This window comes from Macaca thibetana, chromosome 5 (assembly GCF_024542745.1).
Source record: "Macaca thibetana thibetana isolate TM-01 chromosome 5, ASM2454274v1, whole genome shotgun sequence".
Lineage (NCBI taxonomy): Eukaryota > Metazoa > Chordata > Mammalia > Primates > Cercopithecidae > Macaca > Macaca thibetana.
The window spans coordinates 86,142,769-86,166,140 of record NC_065582.1 but is presented as its reverse complement, the minus strand read 5'-3'; the positions used below and the strand labels follow the sequence as shown (position 1 = coordinate 86,166,140).

Below are 23,372 nucleotides of genomic sequence, written 5' to 3'. Positions count from 1 at the left end.
AACAATCTAAACAGCAACTCTTGAGTTCCAAATCTTTCCACTGAAACAGTCTACCCAAATGAGAAGGAACCAGTTAGAGTGACTCTGGTAATATGACAAAACAAGGTTCTATAACACCCCCAAAAGATCACACTAGCTCTCCAGCAATGGATCGAACAAAGAAGAAATCTCTGAACTGCCAAATAAACAATTCAGAAGGTTGATTATCGGGCTACTCAAGCAGGCACCAGAGAAAGGTGAAAACCAACTTAAAGAAATTTAAAAAACAATGCAGGATATTAATGAAAAGGTCTCCAGAGAAACAGATATCATAAAGAAAAAACAATCACAACTTCTGAAAATGAAAGACATACTTAGAGAAATGCAAAATACACTGGAGAGTTTCAACAACAGAACTGAACAAGGGAAGGAAAAAAGATAAATGAAACAAAAACTAGTTTTGTGAAAAGATAAACGAAATTGATAGACCACTAGTGAGATTAATCAAGAAGAGAGAAGATCCAAATAAGCTCAATTAGAAATGAAATGGGAGATATTACAATTGATACCACAGAAATACAAAAGATCATTCAAGGCTACTATGAATATCTTTATGTGCACATACTAGAAAACCTAGAGGAAATGGATAAACACCTGGAAATATACAATCTTTCCAGATTGAAACAGGAAGAAATAGAAACTCTGAGCAGACCAATAACAAGTAGTGAGGTTGAAACAGTAATTTAAAAACTGCTGACCAAAAAAAAGTCCAGGACCAAATGGATTCACAGTTGAATTCTATCAGATGTTCAAAGAAAGATTGGTACCAATCCTACTGAAAATACTCCAAAAAATAGAGAAAGAGGGAATTCTCCCTAAATAATTATATGAAGCCAGTATTAGCATATACCAAAATGAGAAAAGGACATAACAAACAAAAACTACAGACCAATATCCCTGATGAGCATAGCTGCAAAGAGCCTCAACAAAACACTAGCTAACCAAATCCAACAGGATACCAAAAAGATAGTACACCACGATCAAATGGGTTTCATACCAGGGAGGCAGGTACATATGCAAGTCAATAAATGTGATACATCCACATAAAAAAAGAATTAAAAACAAAAATCATATGATCAACTCAACAAATGCAGAAAAAGCATTTGAGAAAGTCCAGCATCCTTTATGATTAACATCCTCAGCAAAATTGGCATAGAAGGGACATACCTTAAGGAAATAAAAGTCATCTGCAACAAACCGACAGCCAACATTGTACTGACCAGGGAAAAGTTGAAAGTATTCCCCCTGAGAACTGGAACAAGACAAGGATGCCCACTTTCACCACTTCTCTTTGACATAGTACTGGAAGACCTGGCCAGAGCAATCAGACAACAGACAGAAATAAAGGGCATCCAAATCAGTAAAGAGGAAGTAAAATTGTTGCTGTTCACTGATGATATGATCATATACATAGAAAACCCTAAAGACTCATCCAAAGAGTTCCTTACCTGACAAATAAATTCAGGAAAGTTTTGGAATACCAAATCAATGTACACAAATCAGTAGCACTCCTACACACCAACAGCGACCAAGCTGAGAATCAAATCAAGAACTCAACCCGTTTTACAATAGCTGCAAAAAAATAAAATAAAATACTTAGGAATATACCTAACCAAGGACATGAAAGACCTCTACAAGGGGCCGGGCGCGGTGGCTCAAGCCTGTAATCCCAGCACTTTGGGAGGCCGAGACGGGCGGATCACGAGGTCAGGAGATCAAGACCATCCTGGCTAACACAGTGAAACCCCGTCTCTACTAAAAAATACAAAAAAATAGCTGGCGGGTGCCTGTAGTCCCAGCTACTCGGGAGGCTGAGGCAGGAGAAAGGGGTGAACCCGGGAGGCGGAGCTTGCAGTGAGCCGAGATCCGGCCACTGCACTCCAGCCTGGGCGACAGAGCAAGACTCCGTCTCAAAAAAAAAAAAAAAAAAAAAAAAAGACCTCTACAAGGAAAACTACAAAACACTGCTGAAAGAAGTCATAGATAACACTAACAAATGTAAACACATCCCATGCTCATGAATGAATAAAATCAATATTGTGAAAATGACCATACTGTCATAAGCAATCTATAAATTCAGTACAAGTCCCATCAAAATACCATCATCATTCTTCACAGAACTCACAAAAGCAAACCTAAAATTCATATAAAACTCAAAAAGAGCCCACATAGCCAAAGAAAGACTACACAAAAAGAATAAATCCTGAGGCATCACATTACCTGACTTCAAACTCTACTGTAAGGATATAGTCACAAAAACAGCATGCTACAAGTATAAAACCAGGCACATAGACCAGTGGAACAGAATAGAGAACCCAGAAATAAAGCCAAATACTTACAGCCAACTGATCTTTGACAAAGGAAACAAAAAGATAAAGTAAGGAAAGGACACCCTATTCAACAAATGATGCTGGGATAATTGGCAAGACACATGCAGAAGAATGAAACTGGATCCTCATCTCTCACCTTATATAAATATCAACTCAATAGATCAAAGTCTTAAATCTAAGACCTGAAACCATTTAAAAAAAACTAGAAGATAACATCAGAAAAACTCTTCTAGACACTGATTTAGGAAAAGACTTCATGACTAAGAACCCAAAAGCAAATGCAACAAAAACAAAGATAAATAGATGGAACCTAACTAACCTAAAAAGCTTCTGCGCAGCAAAAGAAATAATCAGCAGAGTAAACAGACAACACACAGAGTGGGAGAAAATCTTCACAAACTATGCATCCAACAAAGGACTAATATCCAGAATCTACAAGGAACTCCAATAAATTAGCAAGAAAAATCAAATAATCCCATCAAAAAGTGGGCTAAGGACATGAATAGACAATTCTCAAAAGAAGATAGATACACAAGTAGCAGAAAAATAAAAAAATGTTTAACATCACTATCAGGGAAATGGAAATCAAAACCACAATGAGATACCCCTTTATCCTGCAAGAATGGCCATAATTAAAAAATAAAAAAAAAAAAAAAAAAAAAAAAAAAACAGATGTTGGCACAGATGTGGTTAAAAAAAGGAACACTTTTACACTGCTGGATGGAACGTAAACTAGTACAACTAAGGAAAACAGTTAAGGAGATTCCTTAAAGAACTAAATGTAGAACTACCATTGATCCAGCAATCCCACTATTGGGTACCTACTCAGAGGAAAAGAAGTGATAATATAAAAAAGACACTTGGATACACATGTTTATAGCAGCACAACTTGCAATTGCAAAAATTGTGTTATATGTGGTATATGTTATACATAATACGGAATACTACTCAGCCATAAAAAGGAACAAAATAAAGTGGAGTTGCAGACCACTATTCTAAGTGAAGTAACTCAGGAATGGAAAGCCAAGTATTGTATGTTCTCACTTATAAGTAGGAGCTAAGCTATCAGGATGCAAAAGGCTTAAGAATGATATAGTGGCCTTTTACCTCGTTGCACTTCGGAGAGCAAGATGGGTCACCAGCAGCTGTACTGGAGCCACCCGCGAAAATTCGGCCAGGGTTCTCGCTCTTGTCGCGTGTGTTCAAACCGGCACGGTCTGATCCGGAAATATGGCCTCAATATGTGCCGCCAGTGTTTCCGTCAGTATGCGAAGGATATCGGTTTCATTAAGTTGGACTAAATGATCTTCCTTCAAAGCATTATCCAAGGTCATCTACTCAGTGAAAAACCATGATAGTTCTTTGTACATAAAATAAACATTTGAAAAAAACAAAAAAAAAAAAAAAAAGAATGATATAGTGCACTCTGGAGACTGGCAGGTAAGGATGGGAAGAGGGTGAGGGATAAAAGACTACACACTGGGTGCACTGTATACTGCTTGGGTGATGGGTGCAACAAAATCTCAGAAATAACCACTGAAGAACTTCATGTTACCAAACAGCACCTCAGCAGGTCACAGTTTTTTTCCTGGTAAAGTGACCCAAACCTTCATTCCTGAAGGGTCTGGGCCATTTGTAGTCCTGCCCAGATTGGGCTGTTGTAGTTTCTCATTGACCTTAATCTCAGGGCATGGTAATACAATGAGACACCCCAAGGGATCTCCTGTATTCCATGCATACTCTTCCTTATCTCCACTGTGGAGTAGTAGACTGATTTTGTCTTGATAGTCTGGGTCAATCACCCTAGCCAACACTGTAACTCCCTTCTTATCCTGTTGACTTAAACGTAGGAGGACCCCGAAGTGTTCAGGTGGTAATCTTAACTTCTAGTTTAATGGAATCATTGTGCCTCCTGGTGGCAGCATTTCTCCCTCTGGAACTGAGACTTCTAGACCAGCAGAATGTAATGTTGCGGGAACAGAAAGAAAATTTTGCTAGTGGATCACTAGGGGTGATGGTGAGTGGTTCCACTTCCACTTCCACCTCTTGATTCCTGGACCTATGAATCTTGCCTATGGGAGAAACAGTACCATATATCGAATTCTGATTCAGAGCATACATGGTCTTCTGGAGAACTTTGCCGCAGCCCTGAAAAGTATCGTCACCTAGTTGGCATTGTAATTGTGACGACAGAAGGCCATTCCACCATTCTATCAATCCAGCTGCTTCAGGATGATAGGAAACATGGTAAGACCAGTGAATTCCATGAGCACAAGCCCACTGCCACACTTCTTTCGTTGTAAAGTGAGGGCCTTGGTCAGAGGCAATGCTGTGTGGATTACCACGATGGTGGATAAGGCATTCTGTGAGTCCATGAATGGTAGTCTTGGCAGAAGCATTGCGTGCAGGATATGCAAACCCAAATCCAGAGTAAGAGTCCATTCCAGTGAGAACAAACCTCTGCCCTTTCCATGATGGAAGCGGTTCAATATAATCAACCTGCCACCAGGTAGCTGGCTGATCACCCCCAGGTATGGTGCCATATCACGGGCTCAGTGTCGGTCTCTGCTGCTGGCAAATTGGACACTCAGCAGTGGCCATAGCCAGGTCAGCCTTGCTGAGTGGAAATCCATGTTGCTGAGCCCAAGCATAACCTCCATCCCTGCCACCATGGCCACATTGTTCATGGGCCCATTGGGTGATGACAGGGATGGGTGGGGAAAGAGGTTGAGTGGTATCCACAGAATGAGTCATCCTATTCAGTTGAGTATTAAAATCCTCCTCTGCCAAGGTCACCCATTGGTGAGCACTTACATGGGATACAAATATCTTCATAGTTCTTGACCATTCAGAGAGGTCCATCCACATACCTCTTCCCCAAATTTTGTCACAATTTTCTAATCATGCTTCTTCCAAGTCACTGATCACCCAGCCAAACCATTGGCTATAGCCCATGAATCAACATATAGCTGCACATCTGGCCATTTTTCCTTCCATGTAAAGTGCACAACCAGGTGCACTGCTCGAAGTCCCGCCCACTGGGAAGACTTCCCTTCACCGCTGTCCTTCAGCGATGTCCTAGAAAGGAGCTGTAGTGCTGCAGCTGTCCACTTTCAGGTGGTGCCTCCATATCATGCAGAACCATCTATGAACCAGGCCCTAGTCTTCTCTTCCTCTGTCAACTGATCATAGGGAACTCCCCATGAGGCCACTGGTGCAGGCTGGGGGAGAAAAGACAGGGTGGCAGGAGTGAGCCACTTCTGCCTTCAGCCACTTTCTCATGTAACTTAATTGTGCCTTCAGGACCTTCTTGAGCCCAATCATGTATATACCACTTCCATTTGCTGTGCACAACCCACTCTATGGCTAGATGGGTCAGAAAGCACCCACTTCATGATAGGCAGTTCAGGTTGCATAGTGACTTGATGACCCATAGTCAAAGGTTCGGTTTCCACCAAAGCCCAGTAACAGGCTAAGAGCTCTCTCTCAAAAGGAGAGTAGTTATCTGCAGAAGATGGCAGAGCCTTGATCCAAAATCCTAGCAGCCTCTGCTATGATTCAACTATGAGGGCCTCCCAGAGACTCCAAACATCATCTCTATCTGCCACTGAACCTCAAGCACCATTGGATCTGTTAGGTCATATAGCCCAAGTGGCAGAGCAGCTTACACAGCAGCCTGGACCTGTTGCAGAACCTTCTTCTGTTCTGGACTCCTCTCAAAACTGGCAGCCTTTTGAGTCACCTGATAAATGGGTCAGAATAACACAACCACATGCAGAATGTGTTGCCTCCAAAATCCAAATAGGCCCACAGGGCATTGTGCCTCTTTCTTAGCTGTAGAAGCGGACAAATGCAGCAACTTATCCTTCACCTTAGAAGCAATATCTCAATAGGCCCCACACCACTGGACCCCTAAAAATTTTACTGAGGTAGAAGTTTCCTGAATTTTAGTTGGATTTATTTCCCATCCTCTGGCACACAAATGTCTCACCAAGTCCAGTACGTTTGCTACTTCTTGCTCACTGGATCCAATCAGCACACTGGTCCAGCATAATGGACCAGTGTGATACCTTGTGGAAGTGAAAGTGATCAAAGTCTCTTCAAACAAGATTATGACATAAAGCCAGAGAGTTGATATATCCCTGAGGTAGGACAGCAAAGATATATTGCTGGCCTTGCTAGCTGAAGGCAAATTGCTTCTGGTGGGCCTTATGGACAGGAATGGAGAAAAAGCCATTTGCCAAATCAGTGACTGCATACCAGGTGCCAGGAGATGTGTTAATTTGCTCAAGCAATGAAACCACTTATAGTACAGCAGCTGCAATTGGAGTCCCCACTTGGTTAAGTTTATAACAATCCACTGTCATTCTCCAAGATCCTTCTGTCCTCTGCACAGGCCAAATAGGAGAGTTAAACATGGATGTGATGGGAATCACCACCCTTGAGACTTTCAAGTCCTTGATGGTGGCACTAATCTTTGCAATCCCTCCAGGGATGCGATATTGTTTTTGATTTACTATTTTTCTAGGTGGGGCAGCTCTAAGGGCTTCCATCTGGCCTTTCCCATCATAATAACCCTCACCCTATAAGTCAGGGAGCCAATGTGGAGGTTCTGCTAGCTGCTAAGTATGTCTATGCCAATTATGCATTCTGGCACTGGGAAATGACCACCCGATGAATCCAGGGACCCACTGGACCCACTATAAGTCAGACCTGAGCTAAAACTCCATTAATTACCTGATCTCCATAAGCCTCTACTTCAACTGGAGGACCACAATGACATTTTGGGTCCCTTAGTATCAATGTCAGCTCAGAGCCAGTGTCCAGTAGTCCCTAAAATGTCTGATCATTTCCCTTTCTTCAATGCAGTTACCCTGGTAATAGGCTGGGGGTCTCCTTGGGGAAGGATGGGAGAAATATTAACAGTATAAACAGTCACTAGCATAGTGGGGTCCTTTTCAAGGAGACCCAGCCTCCCCTTCATTCAAGGGGTTCTGGGCCTATAAATTTTGTAGTTGAGTGACTGCAGTTCCCACTGTTAGATCTGACATACACAGAGGAGCAATTACAGGACTCTTCAGAGATGCAGTTGCTGCCGTCAAAAATCTATTTCGCAAAGCATTTGTCAAGGGTATATCTTCTGAACCCTCCCAGCTGGGATGGGTAGGTCTAAAGTGACCAATCCACTCCAGCATCCAATCTCCCTAAACCTTTGGATCCCTTCCTCTGCATCAAACTGAGAGAGATCAGGCATTTCTAGCTTGCTCACAGTGGGCCATTTTTTATCCATATTTCAGCTAACCAAGCAAATAAACTATTAGAACCATTAAAACTTTTTTAACTCCCAGAGCTGCAACATTAAAAGCAGAATCTCTATTTAGTGGGTTCAAATCAATAAATCCAGCCTGATCCAACTCTGTGTTCCTTCCACCATTATCTCACACCCTTAATATCCATTCCTGTGCCCGTTCTCCAGATTTCTGCTTATATAAATTAGAAAATCAAGCAGTCCTTTTATAGTGTAGCACACCTCCTCATGGGTCACTCTGAACCTCACCTCTAGGGGTCCACTGGGACTTTAGTCTAGGTATAGGTCTAGACTAAACAGGGGTGTTGGGGGTGGCTCTTGAGGAGAATCAACATTATTTTGCCTGGCAACTGCCTCAGAGGAGGCCATCACTGTTGCCTCAAGCAGTGCAGGGTTTATCTCCTCAGACAAAGGTGGGAAGGTTGATGGCAGCATGGGTTAGGGAGGGGATGTTGCCACTACTGGAGATGAAGAAGCTGTTTCTTCTGGCAAAAAAGGTTCATCAGAGTTTACAAGCTCAGCGTCCCCAGCTTCATCAGGCCCCCTACACATCCCCAGTCCAAGTTGCAGGGTCCCATTCTTTTCCAATCAATGCCCTCACTTTAACAGTAGACACCTGGAAAGGCTGTGCATGCACCTTTCGTGGCAGGTCAGCCACTCACATGATAAGAGCTTGTGTCTATTTTTCCACAGTTTCAGCTCTTTCTCTATAGGAGATAAGACTCTCACTCAGGGCAATCTAGCAGGGGTGAGGCTCAGTACTGCTTCTGAAGCTGGGAGTTATAATCCCTGAGCTCATCATTTTTCTTTCATCACTTTGTCCAGTGAACGTAGGAGCAAGCAACCAGTTTTATTATGTTCCTTGTCTCTCCACATATGGCCAAAGGTATTATGTTTAGAGTCACTAAACTCCTTGCCTCTCACAAGCAGTGAATCAGGAGTATCAAATGCATTTATTTTGCATAACTCTCTAAACAGTTCATGCCAAGGACTATTGGTGTTCTCCATACTTTTAGAAATAGAGTCCTTAGGCCAGACGCGGTAGCTCACATCTGTAATCCCAGCAGTTTGGGAGGCCAAGGCGGGCAGATCACGAGGTCAGGAGATCGAGACTGTCTTGGCTAACATGGTGAAACTCCGCCTCTACTAAAAATACAAAAAATTAGCCAGGCATGGTGGCGGGTGCCTGTAGTCCCAGCTCAGGAGGCTGAAGCAGGAGAATGGCATGAACCCAGGAGGCAGAGCTTACAGTGAGCAGAGATTGTGCCACTGCACTCCAGCCTGGGTGAGAGAGCGAGACTCCATCTCAAAAAAAAAAAAAAGATACAGAATCCTTAGCATTTTTTGGTCTAATCAAATTAAGCAGTCAACTCCAGAAACCCCAAAATCAATAAAAGAACTCCATCCTTAATATTCTGTTCCTCTAGAACTACCCCTGGTACCAAAATCTGTATTAGTCAGGGTTCTCTAGAGGGACAGAACGAATAGGATAGATAGATAGATATATAAAGGGGAGTCTACTAAGGAGTATTAACTCATATGATCACAAGGTCCCATAATAGGCCATCTGGAAGCTGAGGAGCAAGGAAGCCAGTCCAATTCCCAAAGCTGAAGCACTTGGAGTCTGATGTTTGAGGGTAGGAAGCATCCAGCACGGAGAAAGATAGAGGCTGGGAGGTTAAGTCACTCTAGTCTTTTCACGTTCTTCTGTCTGCTTTTTATTCTGGCTCTGTTGGCAGTTGATTAGATGGTGCCCACCCAGAATAAAGGTGGGTCTGCCTTTCCCAGTCCACTGAGTCAAATGTTAATCTCCTTTGACAATACCCTCACAGACACACCCAGGATCAGTACTTTGTATCTTTCAATCCAATCAAGTTGACACTCAGTATTAACCATCACAGTGTTTCATTCAGAAGCTATATTCTCCAAACTTCAGTTTCTCCTCTGTCAAATAGGATCTTCAGCTATGACTCTTACTTCAAAGGGTACACAGGTACAAGAGATCTCCAGCCCACGAGTCTGGCAACATGTTTTGGTCAACCTTAACATTATATTTTTCTAAAATCCTTAAGTTAGTAAATATTGTTTCCCACCTAACACAGCTCTAAGTGAAAAAAGTTGCAATTTAAGGAGAGTCCTTATTTTCTGACCAAGGAGACTACAATTTAAAAGGGAAAACAAGGCAAACCATTTGCTTGGCCCACTATAAGTGCCAGGCGTTATGCAAGGTTTTTAAGGAGACACAGAGACAAGTGACACCTCACTAAAGCGTAGCGGTGGGGTTCCCAGCACTGGAACTCATGAAAGGTTAGAATAAATGTCTGGAGACAGATTCCTAGCTGATAGGAAGAGTCAGAGGAGGAGATCACACTTGCTCAGGGAGTGAGGCTGGGCAGCTACATGGTTCCACTGCCTCTGAGACAAAGCCAGGAGGTGACTGTAGCTGACAGGTGGAAGACACAGTTGGTGAAATATTTTCTGCATGGGTTTGAGCCCCAGCTTAATCCTAATACCTGTGAGTCTTTGTGAAGCTCATAAAACATCTCTGTACACCTGTTTTCTCAGTTCTATAACGGAGATAGTAAGCATACCTACATGCCTCACAGGATCAGTACAAGGAGTGCACGAGATAATTATCAAAAGTGCTTAGAACAGTTCTTGGTACATAGTGTGCACTTAACAAATGATAGCTATCATTTCTATTACATGTACTGATCTGAAATGATATCTAAGATATATTAAGTTAAAGAAAAAAGTCAATATAAAACTATATATATATATATATATATATAGAAGGCAATCATCTGTGGGGGGAAAATACATAAATCCATATATGATTATCTGTCTGTATATGTTTATAACATATATGGAAGAATACACAAGAAACTGGTTAATCGTGGTTGTTTCTATACAAGGGAACTGGAGACCTAGAAGACAGGGATGCTTTTCATAACATAGCCTACTTTTAAAACTGTTTATTGGCCGGGCGCGGTGGCTCAAGCCTGTAATCCCAGCACTTTGGGAGGCCGAGGCGGGCGGATCACAAGGTCAGGAGATCGAGACCACAGTGAAACCCCGTCTCTACTAAAAATACAAAAAAAATAGCCGGGCGCGGTGGCGGGCGCCTGTAGTCCCAGCTACTCAGGAGGCTGAGGCAGGAGAATGGCGGGAACCCGGGAGGCGGAGCTTGCAGTGAGCCGAGATCGCGCCACTGCACTCCAGCCTGGGCAACAGCGTGAGACTCCGTCTCAAAAAAAAAAAAAAAAAAAAAAAAAAAAAAACTGTTTACTATTGGCCAGGCAAGGTGGCTTATGCCTGTAATCCCAACATTTTGGGAGGCCAAGGTGGGCGGATCACGAGGTCAGGAGTTCAAGACCAGCCTGGCCAACATGGTTAAATACCATCTCTACTAAAAATACAAAAATTAGCTAGGTGGTGGTGGGTGCCTGTAATCCCAGCTACTCGGGAGGCTGAGGCAGGAGAATCACTTGAACCCGGGAAGCAGAGGTTGCAGTGAGCCGAGATAGTGCCATTGCACTCCAGCCTAGGTGACAGAGCAAGACTCCATCTAAAAACAACAACAACAACAACAACAAAAACCGTTTAGTATTTATATGCTTTACCTGTTTCTAAATGTCATTAAAATTAATTGATCTCTTTTTAAAAAAAAGAAAACAATGAGCTAGGTTGATAGTGGTAGAAATGGTAAGGAATGGTTATAAGACACTATAGATTGGACTTAAAAGATCCAGTACCTAACAACAGACATGAGGGGAAAAAAAAAAAAATGGATCCAAGATCCTAGGCTTAGTTTCCTGAGAAAATACTTATGCTTTTATTGTAAATAGGTAAAATAAGAGAAAGTAAGGGTTGGGAGAATTGAGAGAAGAAATATTTGGATATATGGAGTTTCACATGCCATGAAGACACTGAGGTTGGAGAGTTGAACAGAATTTCTAGCTGGAAATCAGGTGAGATGTGGTGGTTAGACACAAGCATTTCAGCAATTGTGGTACAGAAGGGATGGTTGAAACGAAGAGAATTCCAAGAGATGGAGAACACAGAAAGAAGTGATATGTGAATTAACCCTGAGAAAATATTTACATTTTTTGAGAGCTTTTAGCAAATGGGGTGATTTTAGTGGTATATTTTGAACAAAAGTATATTGTACTCATGTCTCTATTTTCATCAGACACATTTGAATTAAAATAATAACTGTTCCATTTGTTTACTATTTAGTGTTTCTGCCAATAGGCAGCATGCAATGGTGAAAAGAACATCGGTGTTTGAATCCTTGCTCCATCATCCATTAGGTGCATAATCTTAGGCAATAACTTCTCTGAGCCTCAGTCAATGTGAATTATTATACCTTTTCCAGAAGGTTGTTGTGGAAATTACATGAACACGTGCACGTGAAAGGGCCAAGAAAAGTGCACCACACGTGGAAGACATAAAATAAATGCTACATGAAAATGAATTGTATAGGCTGATTACATATATTTATACTTATATACGATAAGGACCAGCCAACGCTTTCCTAAAAATTCAGCTCTCAGGTGGTCCTTTGATTTTCAGTTCGGGGCCATACAAAGCAAATCCTCCCATACCCTAAACGCACCTCATGTGGCATCAAACAAAAAAGCCTATGTCCAGGTTTAAGGATCAGGATTTTTTAAACCATTTTTTTCCAAATGAGGGCTTAAAAACCTTGGACTTTTCTCTTCCCAGAAATTGAACAACGTTATTAATTGACAACTATTTCTGTTTAAATTAAATTTCAAATGCAGAGTCATTAGCTATTTTATCTCCTTAATGTCACACTTGATAGATGCAGTCAACCTTTTTTTTTTTTAATTTTACTTTAAGTCAGTCAAATTTTTAGAAGAAGACATACATATCTTTAAAGGGTCATTTCCTAAAAAGCTTTTGAGATCATTTCACATCACAAAATGATCACTAAAGCCAAACATTTCATTATTTTTTCTTTTTTAATTTAAAAATATTTTCTATCATTCCCAGTATTAAAACAAATATTTCATTCTTACAAGTCTTAAGATCTCTGTGGAAGGTTAGTATAACAACCGGAAAACCTTCTGTTTTAAGAAAAAATGTATGTTTAGTCATTTTGGATTATAATAATGGGACTTTCTTCTCTGAAACACATCAAAAATATTTCACGAGTCATAATGGTATTGTGGTTACGCTGAAGAAAAAGGAAGTCCTAATCTTTTAGAGACCCATACTGAAATGTTTGTGGATGAAATAATGTGATAACTGGGATTACTTTATAATACTAAGGGGGCCAGGAGCAGCAGCTCACACCTATAATCCCTATACTTTGGGAGGCTGAAGTGGGAATATTGCTTGAGCCCGGGAGTTTGAGACCATCCTGTGCAACATAGGGAGACCCTGTCTCTACAAAAAAGAAACAAATTAGCTGGGTATGGTGGTGTGAACCTGTAGTCCTAGCTACTTGGGAGGCTGAGGCAGGAGGATCGCCTGAGTCCAGGAGGTGAAGCCTGTAGTGAGCCATGACCATGCCACTGCAATTCAGCCTGGGTGACAGAGTAATACCCTATCTCAAAAAATATATGTATAAAATAAAAAAATAACAAAACAAAATAATAAGGGATGGCACAGTGGATAGAGATGAAACAAAATTAGCCATGAATTGATCATGTTGAAGCCAGGTGATGGATACATGAGATTTCATTTTGCAAGTATCTGTATTTAACTATTTGTTTGAAATTCACCAAAAGTTTAACAAAATTCACATAGAAACTGCTTATTTGCTACTTAAAGAATACAAAAGTATAATGTACACTGATGCACATACATTGTTAGAATGTACTTATGAGTGATAACCTGCAGATTGGAGACTCCATAGACAGACTCATGGCTCCTTAGAAAGAATGACTGTGGGTGGAGGAGACCCAAGCAGAAAAAGCAGAGTCCAGGCTTAGAGTGCAGCTTCTCGCTTACCTGTGCAGTCTAATTTTGAGTGGCCTCTTTGTAGTTAAGAGACAGGAGCTCACATTCTCTGTCTACTAACCCAAAAGCCTTGTGTGTACTCCTTGCCATGGCTCAGCTCCAAACACACTTCTACACCGATAACAAGAAATATGCCGTAGATGATGTTTCCTTCTCAGTCCCTGCCACCTCTGAATTTGCTGACCTTAGTAACACCATCAATAAATTACTAAAGGACAAAAATGAGTTCCACAAACATATGGAGTTGTATTTCCTTATTAAGGGCCAGTTTCTGCGAATGTCCTTGATCAAACACACGGAACTGGAGAACATGTCATCAGAAGTAGTTGTGAAAATAGAATACGTGAAGTACACAGCACCCCAGCCAGAGCAATGCATGTTCCATGATGACTAGATCATTTCAGTTAAAGGGGCAGAGGAATGGATCTTGACTGGTTCTTATGATAAGACCTCTCGAATCCAGTCCTTGGAAGGAAAGTCAATAATTACAATTGTGGGACATACGGATGTTGTAAAAGATGTGGCCTGGGCAAAAAAAAAAAAAAAAGACAGTTTGTCTTGCTTATGTTTGAGTGCCTCTATGGATCCGACTATTCTCTTATGGGAGTGGAACAGAGAGAAACAAAGTGAAAGCCCGACTGTGCTGCCGAGGTCATGCTGGAAGTGAGAGTCTATAGCTGTTGATAACTCAGGAACTAAATTTTGTAGTGGCTCCTGGGATAAGATGCTAAAGATCTGGTCTACAGTCCCTACAGAAGAAGAAGACGAAATGGAGGAATCCACAAATCGACAGAGAACACAGAGCAGTTAGGACTCCCATAGTGACCGTCTCTGGTCACAAGGAAGCAATTTCCTCAGTTCTGTGGTCAGATGCTGAAGAAATCTGCAGTGCATCTTGGGACCATACAATTAGAGTGTAGGATGTTAAGTCTGACAGTCTGAAGTCAAACTCTGACAGGAAATAAAGTGCTTAATTGTATTTCCCATTCTCCAACTTTGTAAGCAGTTAGCATCTGGAAGCACAGATAGGCATACCAGACTGTGGGATCCCTGAACTAAAGACCATTCTTTGATGTCACTGTCCCTAACTTCACATACAGGTTGGGTGACATTAGTAAAATGGTCTCCTACCCATGAACAGCAGCTGATTTCAGGATCTTTAGATACCATTGTCAAGTTGTAGGATACAAGAAGTTGCATGATCTGGCTGCTCATGAAGACAAAGTTTGTAGTGTAGACTAGATAGGGACACAGTGCTACTTTTCAGTGGACAGGCAGACAATAAATTGTATTCCTACAGATATTCACCTACCACTTTCCATGTGGGGACATGAAAGTGAATGATAAATTGATCATAGAGATTCTTTATACAAATGAAATTGGTAGAAAATCATGAAATTACATTGATGCATATGCAGAAAGCAACCGTTCAAAGTTTATATAATGTTTTCACTCTTCATAACAGCTAACATTTAACTATCTTTTTCTTATTTTGTATTTATAATACAATAGTTTGTGTTTATAAAATGAAAAGAATGATTGTGACTAGCTTGTTAATCACATGTATAGCTACTATGATGTACTCTTATAGTTTATAGTTAATAAATTTACACATCTAAAATATATCTTTCTCTGGCCATTTGTCCCAATTGCATGTGAAGAATATAAGGTAATAATAAAATTTACAGAAAAAGTACTAAGTATCTGATGCCTGCCACTTTTTGGTATATGTGTATATTTACATACTTATAATTTTTATTTTTAAGTGTAGACTTTGAATAAGAACACATCTTTATAATGGGGTCTATGACGCTATTTGTAATAATTCTGGATCTATATTTACAGACACAGACAAATATATTCACGATATGTTTTAAATGTTAAAGTAGCTAACAAAACCACCTTAGGTGATGATTTCATTTTTATGTTATTATATTTGTCTATATACACTTAGAAAACAATGTGGAAATATAAACACTAGTAATTTTACAGTGGTAAAGACTTTTATATCTGCTTTATATTATGTGTTTTATTGGCTTTTCTTCCTTCTTTATATTTTCTGTATTTCTTTTATCCAATGAACATTAAATAAATACATATTTTTAAAAGAATTTTAATCTTTTAACCTTTTTAAAGATTAAAAGAGAAGGAATAACAATATTATATCAGTATATGGGAATTTAGTGCATGATAAAAGTAATATGTCAGTGGACAAGAGAGAAATTTTTCAAATAATGAGTTATAGGCAACCAATTAACTATTTGGAAGAAACTTCAAATGAATCAAAATTTTAAATACAGGAACCATAAAGTAGCTGAGAGGAATTATTTTTAAGCAAACTACCAAAGACAGAAACAACCATAAAAGAAAAACAAAAGATTTCAACATACATAGCTTTACAACATCCATATGACAAAATACTTCATTAATAAATGGGACATTTGGGGATTTATTTTGAATTTGAATTTTTGAAAATATATAACAAAGGGGCCTTATAAATCTGTATTAAAGAGGCCAGCCATGGTGGCTCACACCTGTAATCCCAGCACTTTGGGACGCTGAGGTGGGCAGATTGCCTGAGCTCAGGAGTTCAAGACCAGCTTGACCAACACAGTGAGACCATGAGAATCGCTTGAACCTGGGAGGCAGAGAATGCAGTGAGGAAGATGATGCCACTTCACTCCAACCTGGGTGACAGAGTGAGACTCTATCTCAAAAAAAAAAAAAAAAAAAAAAAGCCAAAAAAAAAATTGCCATTAAAGATAAATAGCTAAAAGAAAAACAGATAAAGAAGATGAATTAGAAATGCCCACATCACCAATAAACACATGAAATAAACATATATATTTGACCTTACTAGAAAATAAATTGATTTTGATTTGTTTCTTAAATAATATTGAAATCTAGCACCTAAGACAAGCACTCTGATAAAATAACGGTGGTAGTGTACAACTGGTACAATGTTTATGAAAAGCAACTTAGAAGCACATACTAAATGACAAAAAAAAGTACATATCCTATGAATCAGCTACTTAACTTTTAAATATTTCTATAAGAAAATAAAGACATACAGTAAAATTTAGTTAAAAGGACCCTCATCAAAAAAATAGAAAAAAAATGGAGTCAGATTTAACTATCCAACAATAAGTAATAGATTATAAGTGATGGTAAGTGTATATAACAGAATTTTAAAAGAGCCACTAAACATGGTTTATAGAAACCTGTTTACTGCAGGTAAGAGCATCACAAAATATTAAATGTGAAAGAGTTGTTAAGTTGTATATTTAAATACTTATAAATGTGTATGCATTTAAAAAATTAGAATGGATACACTGAATTTTTTTTTTATTTTAATAGTGGTTATCCTGCTCAATGAAATAAAAGAGGATACAAACAAATGGAAGAACATTCCATGCTTGTGGATAGGAAGAATCAATATTGTGAAAATGGCCATATTGCCCAAGGTAATTTATAGATTCAATGCCATCCCCATCAAGCTACCAATGACTTTCTTCACAGAATTGGAAAAACTGCTTTAAAGTTCATATGGAAACAAAAAAGAGCCCACATTGCCAAGACAATCCTAAGCAAAAAGAACAAAGCTAGAGGCATCATGCTACCTGACTTCAAACTATACTACAAGGTTACAGTAACCAAAACAGCATGGTACTGGTACCAAAACATAGACCAGTGGAACAGAACAGAGCCCTCAGAAATAAAACCACACATCTACAACCATCTGATCTTTGACAAACCTGACAAAAACAAGAAATGGGGAAAGGATTCCCTGTTTAATAAATGGTGCTGGGAAAATTGGCTAGCCATATGTAGAAAGCGGAAACTGGATCCCTTCCTTACACCTTATGCAAAAATTAATTCAAGATGGATTAAAGACTTAAATGTTAGATCTAAAACCATAAAAACCCTAGAAGAAAACCTAGGTAATACCATTCAGGACATAGGCATGGGCAAGGACTTCATGACTAAAACACCAAAAGCAATGGCAACAAAAGCCAGAATTGACAAATGGGATCTAATTAAATTAAAGAGCTTCTGCACAACAAAAGAAACTACCATCAGAGTGAACAGGCAACCTACAGAATGGGAGAAAATGTTTGCAATCTACTCATCTGACAGAGGGCTAATATCCAGAACCTACAAAGAACTCAAGCAAATTTACAAGAAAAAACAAACAACCCCATCAAAAAGTGGGCAAAGGATATGAACAGACACTTCTCAAAAGAAGACATTTATGCAGACAACAGACACATGAAAAGATGGTCATGATCATCACTGGTCATCAGAGGAATGCAAATCAAAACCACAATGAGATACCATCTCACACCAGTTAGAATGGCAATCATTAAAAAGTCAGGAAACAACAGGTGCTGGAGAGGATGTGGAGAAACAGGAACACTTTTACACTGCTGGTGGGTTTGTAAACTAGTTCAACCATTGTGGAAGAGAGTGTGGCAATTCCTCAAGGATCTAGAACTAGAAATACCATTTGACCCAGCCATTCCATACTGGGTATATACCCAAAGGATTATTAATCATGCTGCTGTAAAGACACATGCACACGTAGGTTGATTGTGGCACTATTCACAATAGCAAAGACTTGGAACTAACCCAAATGTCCATCAATGACAGACTGGATTAAGAAAATGTGGCATATGTACACCATGGAATACTATGCAGCCATAAAAAAGGATGAGTTCATGTCCTTTGTCGGGACATGGATGCAGCTGGAAACCATAATGCTCAGCAAACTATCGCAAGGACAGAAAACCAAACACTGCCATGTTCTCACTCATAGGTGGGAATTGAACAATGAGAACACTTGGACACAGGGTGGGAAATATCACATACCGGGGCCTGTCATGAGGTGGGGGGAAGCGGGGAGGGATAGCATTAGGAGATACACCTAATGTAAATGATGAGTTAACGGGTGCAGCACACCAACGTGGCACATGTATACATATGTAACAAACCTGCACGTTGTGCACATGTACCCTAGAACTTAAAGTATAACTTTTAAAAAAGGGAAAAAATAAAAAATAAAAATAAATAAATAAATAAAACTGTTGGGGGCATTAGCCACATGAACAGCTGTCAAAAAAAAAATAGTGGTTATCTCTGAAAGTGATGTTTCCAACCTTCTTCTTACTTATCTATGTATTTTAATGTTGGCATACAGAGACTATCTAAAAAAAAAAAAAAAAAGAAGAAGAAGAAGAAGCTGCTTCAAAACTTACACCAGTGAGAAGTTCCACAGAAAAGCTCAGAACATTCCTAACAAGGGTCCCTTTATCTATGCACTTAACGTATCATATGGAAATTAATTAGTTTTCTGCCTCACTAAATGTGGCCTCCCACAAAATAAGAACTGTAGTCTCACTCTCAATTTCTTTTTTTATTCCTAACGCCTATTATACTGTGTGGCATAATAGCAGGCTGAGGGCTGGGCACGGTGGCTCATGCCTGTAATCGCAGCACTTTGGGAGGAAGAAGCAGGTGGATCATTTGAGGTCGGGAGTTCAAGACCAGCCTGACCAACATGGAGAAGCCTCGTCTCTACTAGAAGTACAAAATTAGCCAGGCGTGGTGGCGTATGCCTGTAATCCCAGCTACTTGGGAGACTGAGGCAGGAGAATCGCTTGAACCCAGGAGGCAGAGGTTGCGGTGAGCCGAGATCGTGTCATTGTATTCCAGCCCTGGGCAACAAGAGTGAAACTCCATCTCAAAAAAAAATAATAATAATAATAGTAGGCTGAAGCAGTAACTTTTCACAGAGAACCCAAAAGTCTGTCTAAGAAACCAAAGGTTTAGATTCTGCACAGAAAACCAAGAGAGTGACCTATGAAATAGCCAAGACTAGCCACAGAATCTCTCACTAAATACAAATTTCGTTTAACCAGCTCAGACAAAAAATCCTGGTATATTCCTGCACCTCCCCCTTCTCTCTCCCAATCCATTTACAAATTCAACTGAAGGAATCCTGTTGTTTCGACATTTAAAACGTGTTCTCACAACCATTCTCACCATTTCACTGCCACCATGCTGGTCCAAGCCAGAAGTCATCTCTTGCCCACACACCTGCAATAGTCCCCTGGTTGGTCTTCAGGCTTCCACTCTCCTGCACTTTAGCCTTCACACAACAGAGTGACCTTGAAAAGGGCAAATCTAATCATGCTACTCTAAGCTCAAAGCCCACAGTAACTTCCCATCACATGGAGAATAAAAGCCAAAGTGCTTCCTATGGCTCACAGCCCTTCATGATCTGCCCTAGACTTTGAACTCCTCTCCTTCCCTTTGGTTCACAGGTCTCCAGCCACACTGGCCTGCTGACTATTCCTGAAACTTGTCAAGCTCATTCCTGCCTCAGGGCCTCTCTCTTCCCCACTCCCATGTTTTTCCTCTTTGCTGGAAATGCACTTCTCCTTAAAAGTGACCTTTTCAAATAGGTCTTTTTGTTTAAAAGTCACCTCATCAAAATACCTATCTTGAATCACTTTTTAAAAAATAGCAATGCTTTCCAACCAGCCTTCACTGTCTCTTCCTTTAACCTGCTCAATTTTTCTTCAATGCGTCACCTGCCATAACATTATTTATGAATTTGGTATATGTCTATCTCCTCCACTAGACTGTCCATTTGGGAAAGGACTTTGCTTTCTTTACCACTCGATTTCAGGTACTTAGAATAGTGCCTGCCACATCAGAGGTATGAAATAAATATGAGATAATTAACTAGGTGAATAAATAAATAAATGAATAATATCACCAATATATGTTTCAAGTTCTTATACAAACACAATATTTGACCCACTGTCTACTATAAACCGTAGACTATTTCCTGACGTCAACACCATAAAGGGATGTTACAATAAAGCAGGTGGGATAACAGTCTCACATTACCAAATAACAATACTGATCTGATGTTGACGATTATTACTTTTTTTTTTTTTTTTTTTGAGACAGGGTGTCACTCTGTTGCCCAGGTTGGAGTACAGATCACGGTTCACTGCAGCCTCAACCTCCTGGGCTCAAGCAATCCTCCCACCTCAGCCTCCCTAGTAGCTAGGACCACAGGTGCATGCCACCACGCCCAGTTAATTTTTTAATTTTTTATAGAGACAGGGTCTCACCAGATTGCCCAGACTGGTCTTAAACTCCACCTACCTCTGCCTCGCAAAGTGCTGGGATTACAGGCATGAGCCACTGTGCCCAGCCTGATGATTATTTTCAATAGGCCTTGTGTTTCTTAAGCCCCAAAAGCCTTCTCATTTCTCATCCCACTGCCATTTGAGACCCATATCCACCTGACTGAAACCTCAAGGTTTTTCTAAGAATTTATGAAGAGATTTAAGAAATCTCTTCAAATTGTTCCTATGAGGAAGTTATTTCATACTATGAGCAAATTCATTTTCATGAAGTATCTGTAGTAACCAAACATTGTTTCTTAGCTCTGTAATACAGCACAATAATCTGACTTACTGACTTACTCTATATTTCCCATTAGCTTAATTTTATTTATTTATTTATTTATTTATTTATTTATTTATTTTGGTAGAGATAGAATCTCTCTATGTTGGCCATGCTGGTCTTGAACTCTTGGCCTCAAGAAATTTTCCCACCTCAGCTTCATAGACTCTTTCTATGTTGGCCACGCTGGTCTTGAACTCCTGGACTCAACAGATCCTCCCACCTTGGCCTCCCAATGCTCTGGAATAACCGGCTTGAGTCAACATACCAGCACCCATTGGCTTAATTATTTCAGTAAAATGAGGCAAAGACGAACCCTACAAAATGAACAGAGGCATTCTCAAAGCAGATATAAGTGAAGACTCAGAGTATACTGTGGTCAACTGTGTTCTATATCACAAGTAGTTTGTCAACTAAAAATAAAGTACTAAAGTTTGGGAATGATTTACTATAAAAATACATTGGACAATGGTCAATGTCATTTACAACATTCACCTCCTTTCTGATACACATCTCAGGAAAAAACAAACAAACAAAAAAAACGACTAAGTACCAGGTCAGAAATTTTGCATAACGGCAGGTGACCACCTTGTCATGGAAATAAACTTAGAATGGTGCTCCTGAAAGTCAACCACAGTGCTTCAAAAACACATGATTTTTCAAAAAACCAAAGTAAGCATACCACATAGTATAGAGACCAGGCTATGGAGTTGACCTGGGTTAGAATTCCATTTCTTTCCATTTAGTTGCTGTATGATATTGGTCACCTTCCTAATTTCTCTGTGTTCCATATTATCCATAAAATTCAGATATGAACACTTACTATATAGAGTTGTTATGAGGATTGGACAATGTATGCATCCCACAAGTAGATCAATTACAAGCACATCTTGCCCCATGTAAAGGCAACACGTGGCAACGCTGTGCAAGAGGGAACAGCAAAAGCAGTTGGAGGATGGAAGTCAGTTTGCAAACCTATGCACACAGGCAGCCAAACAGGAAAACGTCCCCCACAAGTAGTCTGTAAATTGGAGACTCCATTGAGATACACACACACACACACACACACACACACACACACACACACACACACACGCCCTGAGAGGAAACAGCACCTTTGTTCATCACCAAGTTAGCCTTAGAAATTATTTACCCATTATTAGCCACACTAGCACTGACAAACCCAACTTTACTCTTGTAGGTCATTCTCCACAGCGTCTGTGCTGCATCAATCCCAAATCTGACTCCCTGACGCTTAAAAGCGAAAATAAAAAACCGAGACATTACTCAATAGAGTTAACCCTTACTTAGCAAAACGCTGTTGTCCTCTGTAGCCTGCAGATAGTAAAGACAGTAATTCCCGACCTTATGCTTGTCAGTGACAACATGCCCTTTGTATACACGCTTCAGTCGAGAACGACTGCGGTAAATAAACTGCTAGTAGCAATACCGTTCCTCTATCTAAACTTCCGCTTTCCAGAGTTACTGATGTCCCAACATGGGTCCGTCGCTCATCCGTCAAGCCCGTACCCCATAGCCTGGGCATTTCCCCCAGCAGATCACAAGATGCAAAGGGGAAGTTACTGCCAAACCGACAAGAATGGCCCACAGCTGGGGGCTGCCAGGCGGTTCCTGGGCCCCTCTCAGCACCAGAGGAAGGCGGGCGCAGGCTCGCTACGGGTCGGCCGCATGCCGTACCTGAATCAGGCCCTGCTGGAACAAGGCGCTGTGCACGCAGCCGGGGACCGCGCCGGGCAGCTCCAGCGAGCCGTTCCCATTGCAGATGCTCCAGTTTCCCCGCAAGCTGTAGCTAAGCGCCGCAGCGGTGGTCCCTGTACCGCACAGGGCGAGCAGCAGGAGCAGGTGGAGGCGCATCTTGGGAGCCCGCGCCACAGAGATGTGGAAGGATAGAAAGGCAGCGCTGCAAGAGACCGGCGGGGAACCCACTCACCCACTCGGAAGGAGCAGAGGCTTTAGGTCCCCGCCCCGGCCCCGCCCCGGCCCCGCCCCCAGGTCAGCTGAGCGCTCTCCCGGCGCCGCCGCGGGCTGCAGGAGAACTAGGAGCCTGCGCCTGCACCCGGTGGAAGTCCGGCGTCGCGGTTGCGGTAGCTGCAGCCCCAGAGAATAGCTACAGGCTGGGGGGCATTGCGGTCTGAGCCCTCCTTCAGTGCTCCTTCCCGCCGCCTCAGTACCTACAACTGGAGGCAAGAACCTTGCACAGT

At 40.8% G+C, this 23,372-nt stretch overlaps 2 protein-coding genes and 2 pseudogenes across 2 annotated transcripts in view; 2 read left to right on the top strand and 2 right to left on the bottom strand.

The window, feature by feature from the left end:
* Window positions 1-22,933, bottom strand: part of LOC126955395 (keratin, type II cytoskeletal 8-like) — a 32,532-nt pseudogene extending 9,599 nt beyond the window's left edge.
* MANBA (mannosidase beta) overlaps window positions 1-23,170 on the bottom strand; it is a 138,466-nt gene extending 115,296 nt beyond the window's left edge. The window contains exon 1 of the mRNA XM_050791912.1: window positions 22,849-23,170. Coding sequence (XP_050647869.1) covers window positions 22,849-23,025 — 177 coding nt within the window. The 5' untranslated portion in view covers window positions 23,026-23,170. The remainder of the gene's footprint in view (window positions 1-22,848) is intronic.
* LOC126955404 (40S ribosomal protein S29) lies at window positions 3,466-3,785 on the top strand. Its single transcript, XM_050791939.1, has one exon. It carries the CDS (start codon window positions 3,500-3,502, stop codon window positions 3,668-3,670), a length of 171 nt encoding a protein of 56 aa, XP_050647896.1. The 5' UTR covers window positions 3,466-3,499; the 3' UTR covers window positions 3,671-3,785.
* On the top strand, window positions 13,757-15,002 carry LOC126955004 (ribosome biogenesis protein WDR12-like; annotated as a pseudogene).
* Window positions 23,171-23,372: the final 202 nt, after the last annotated feature.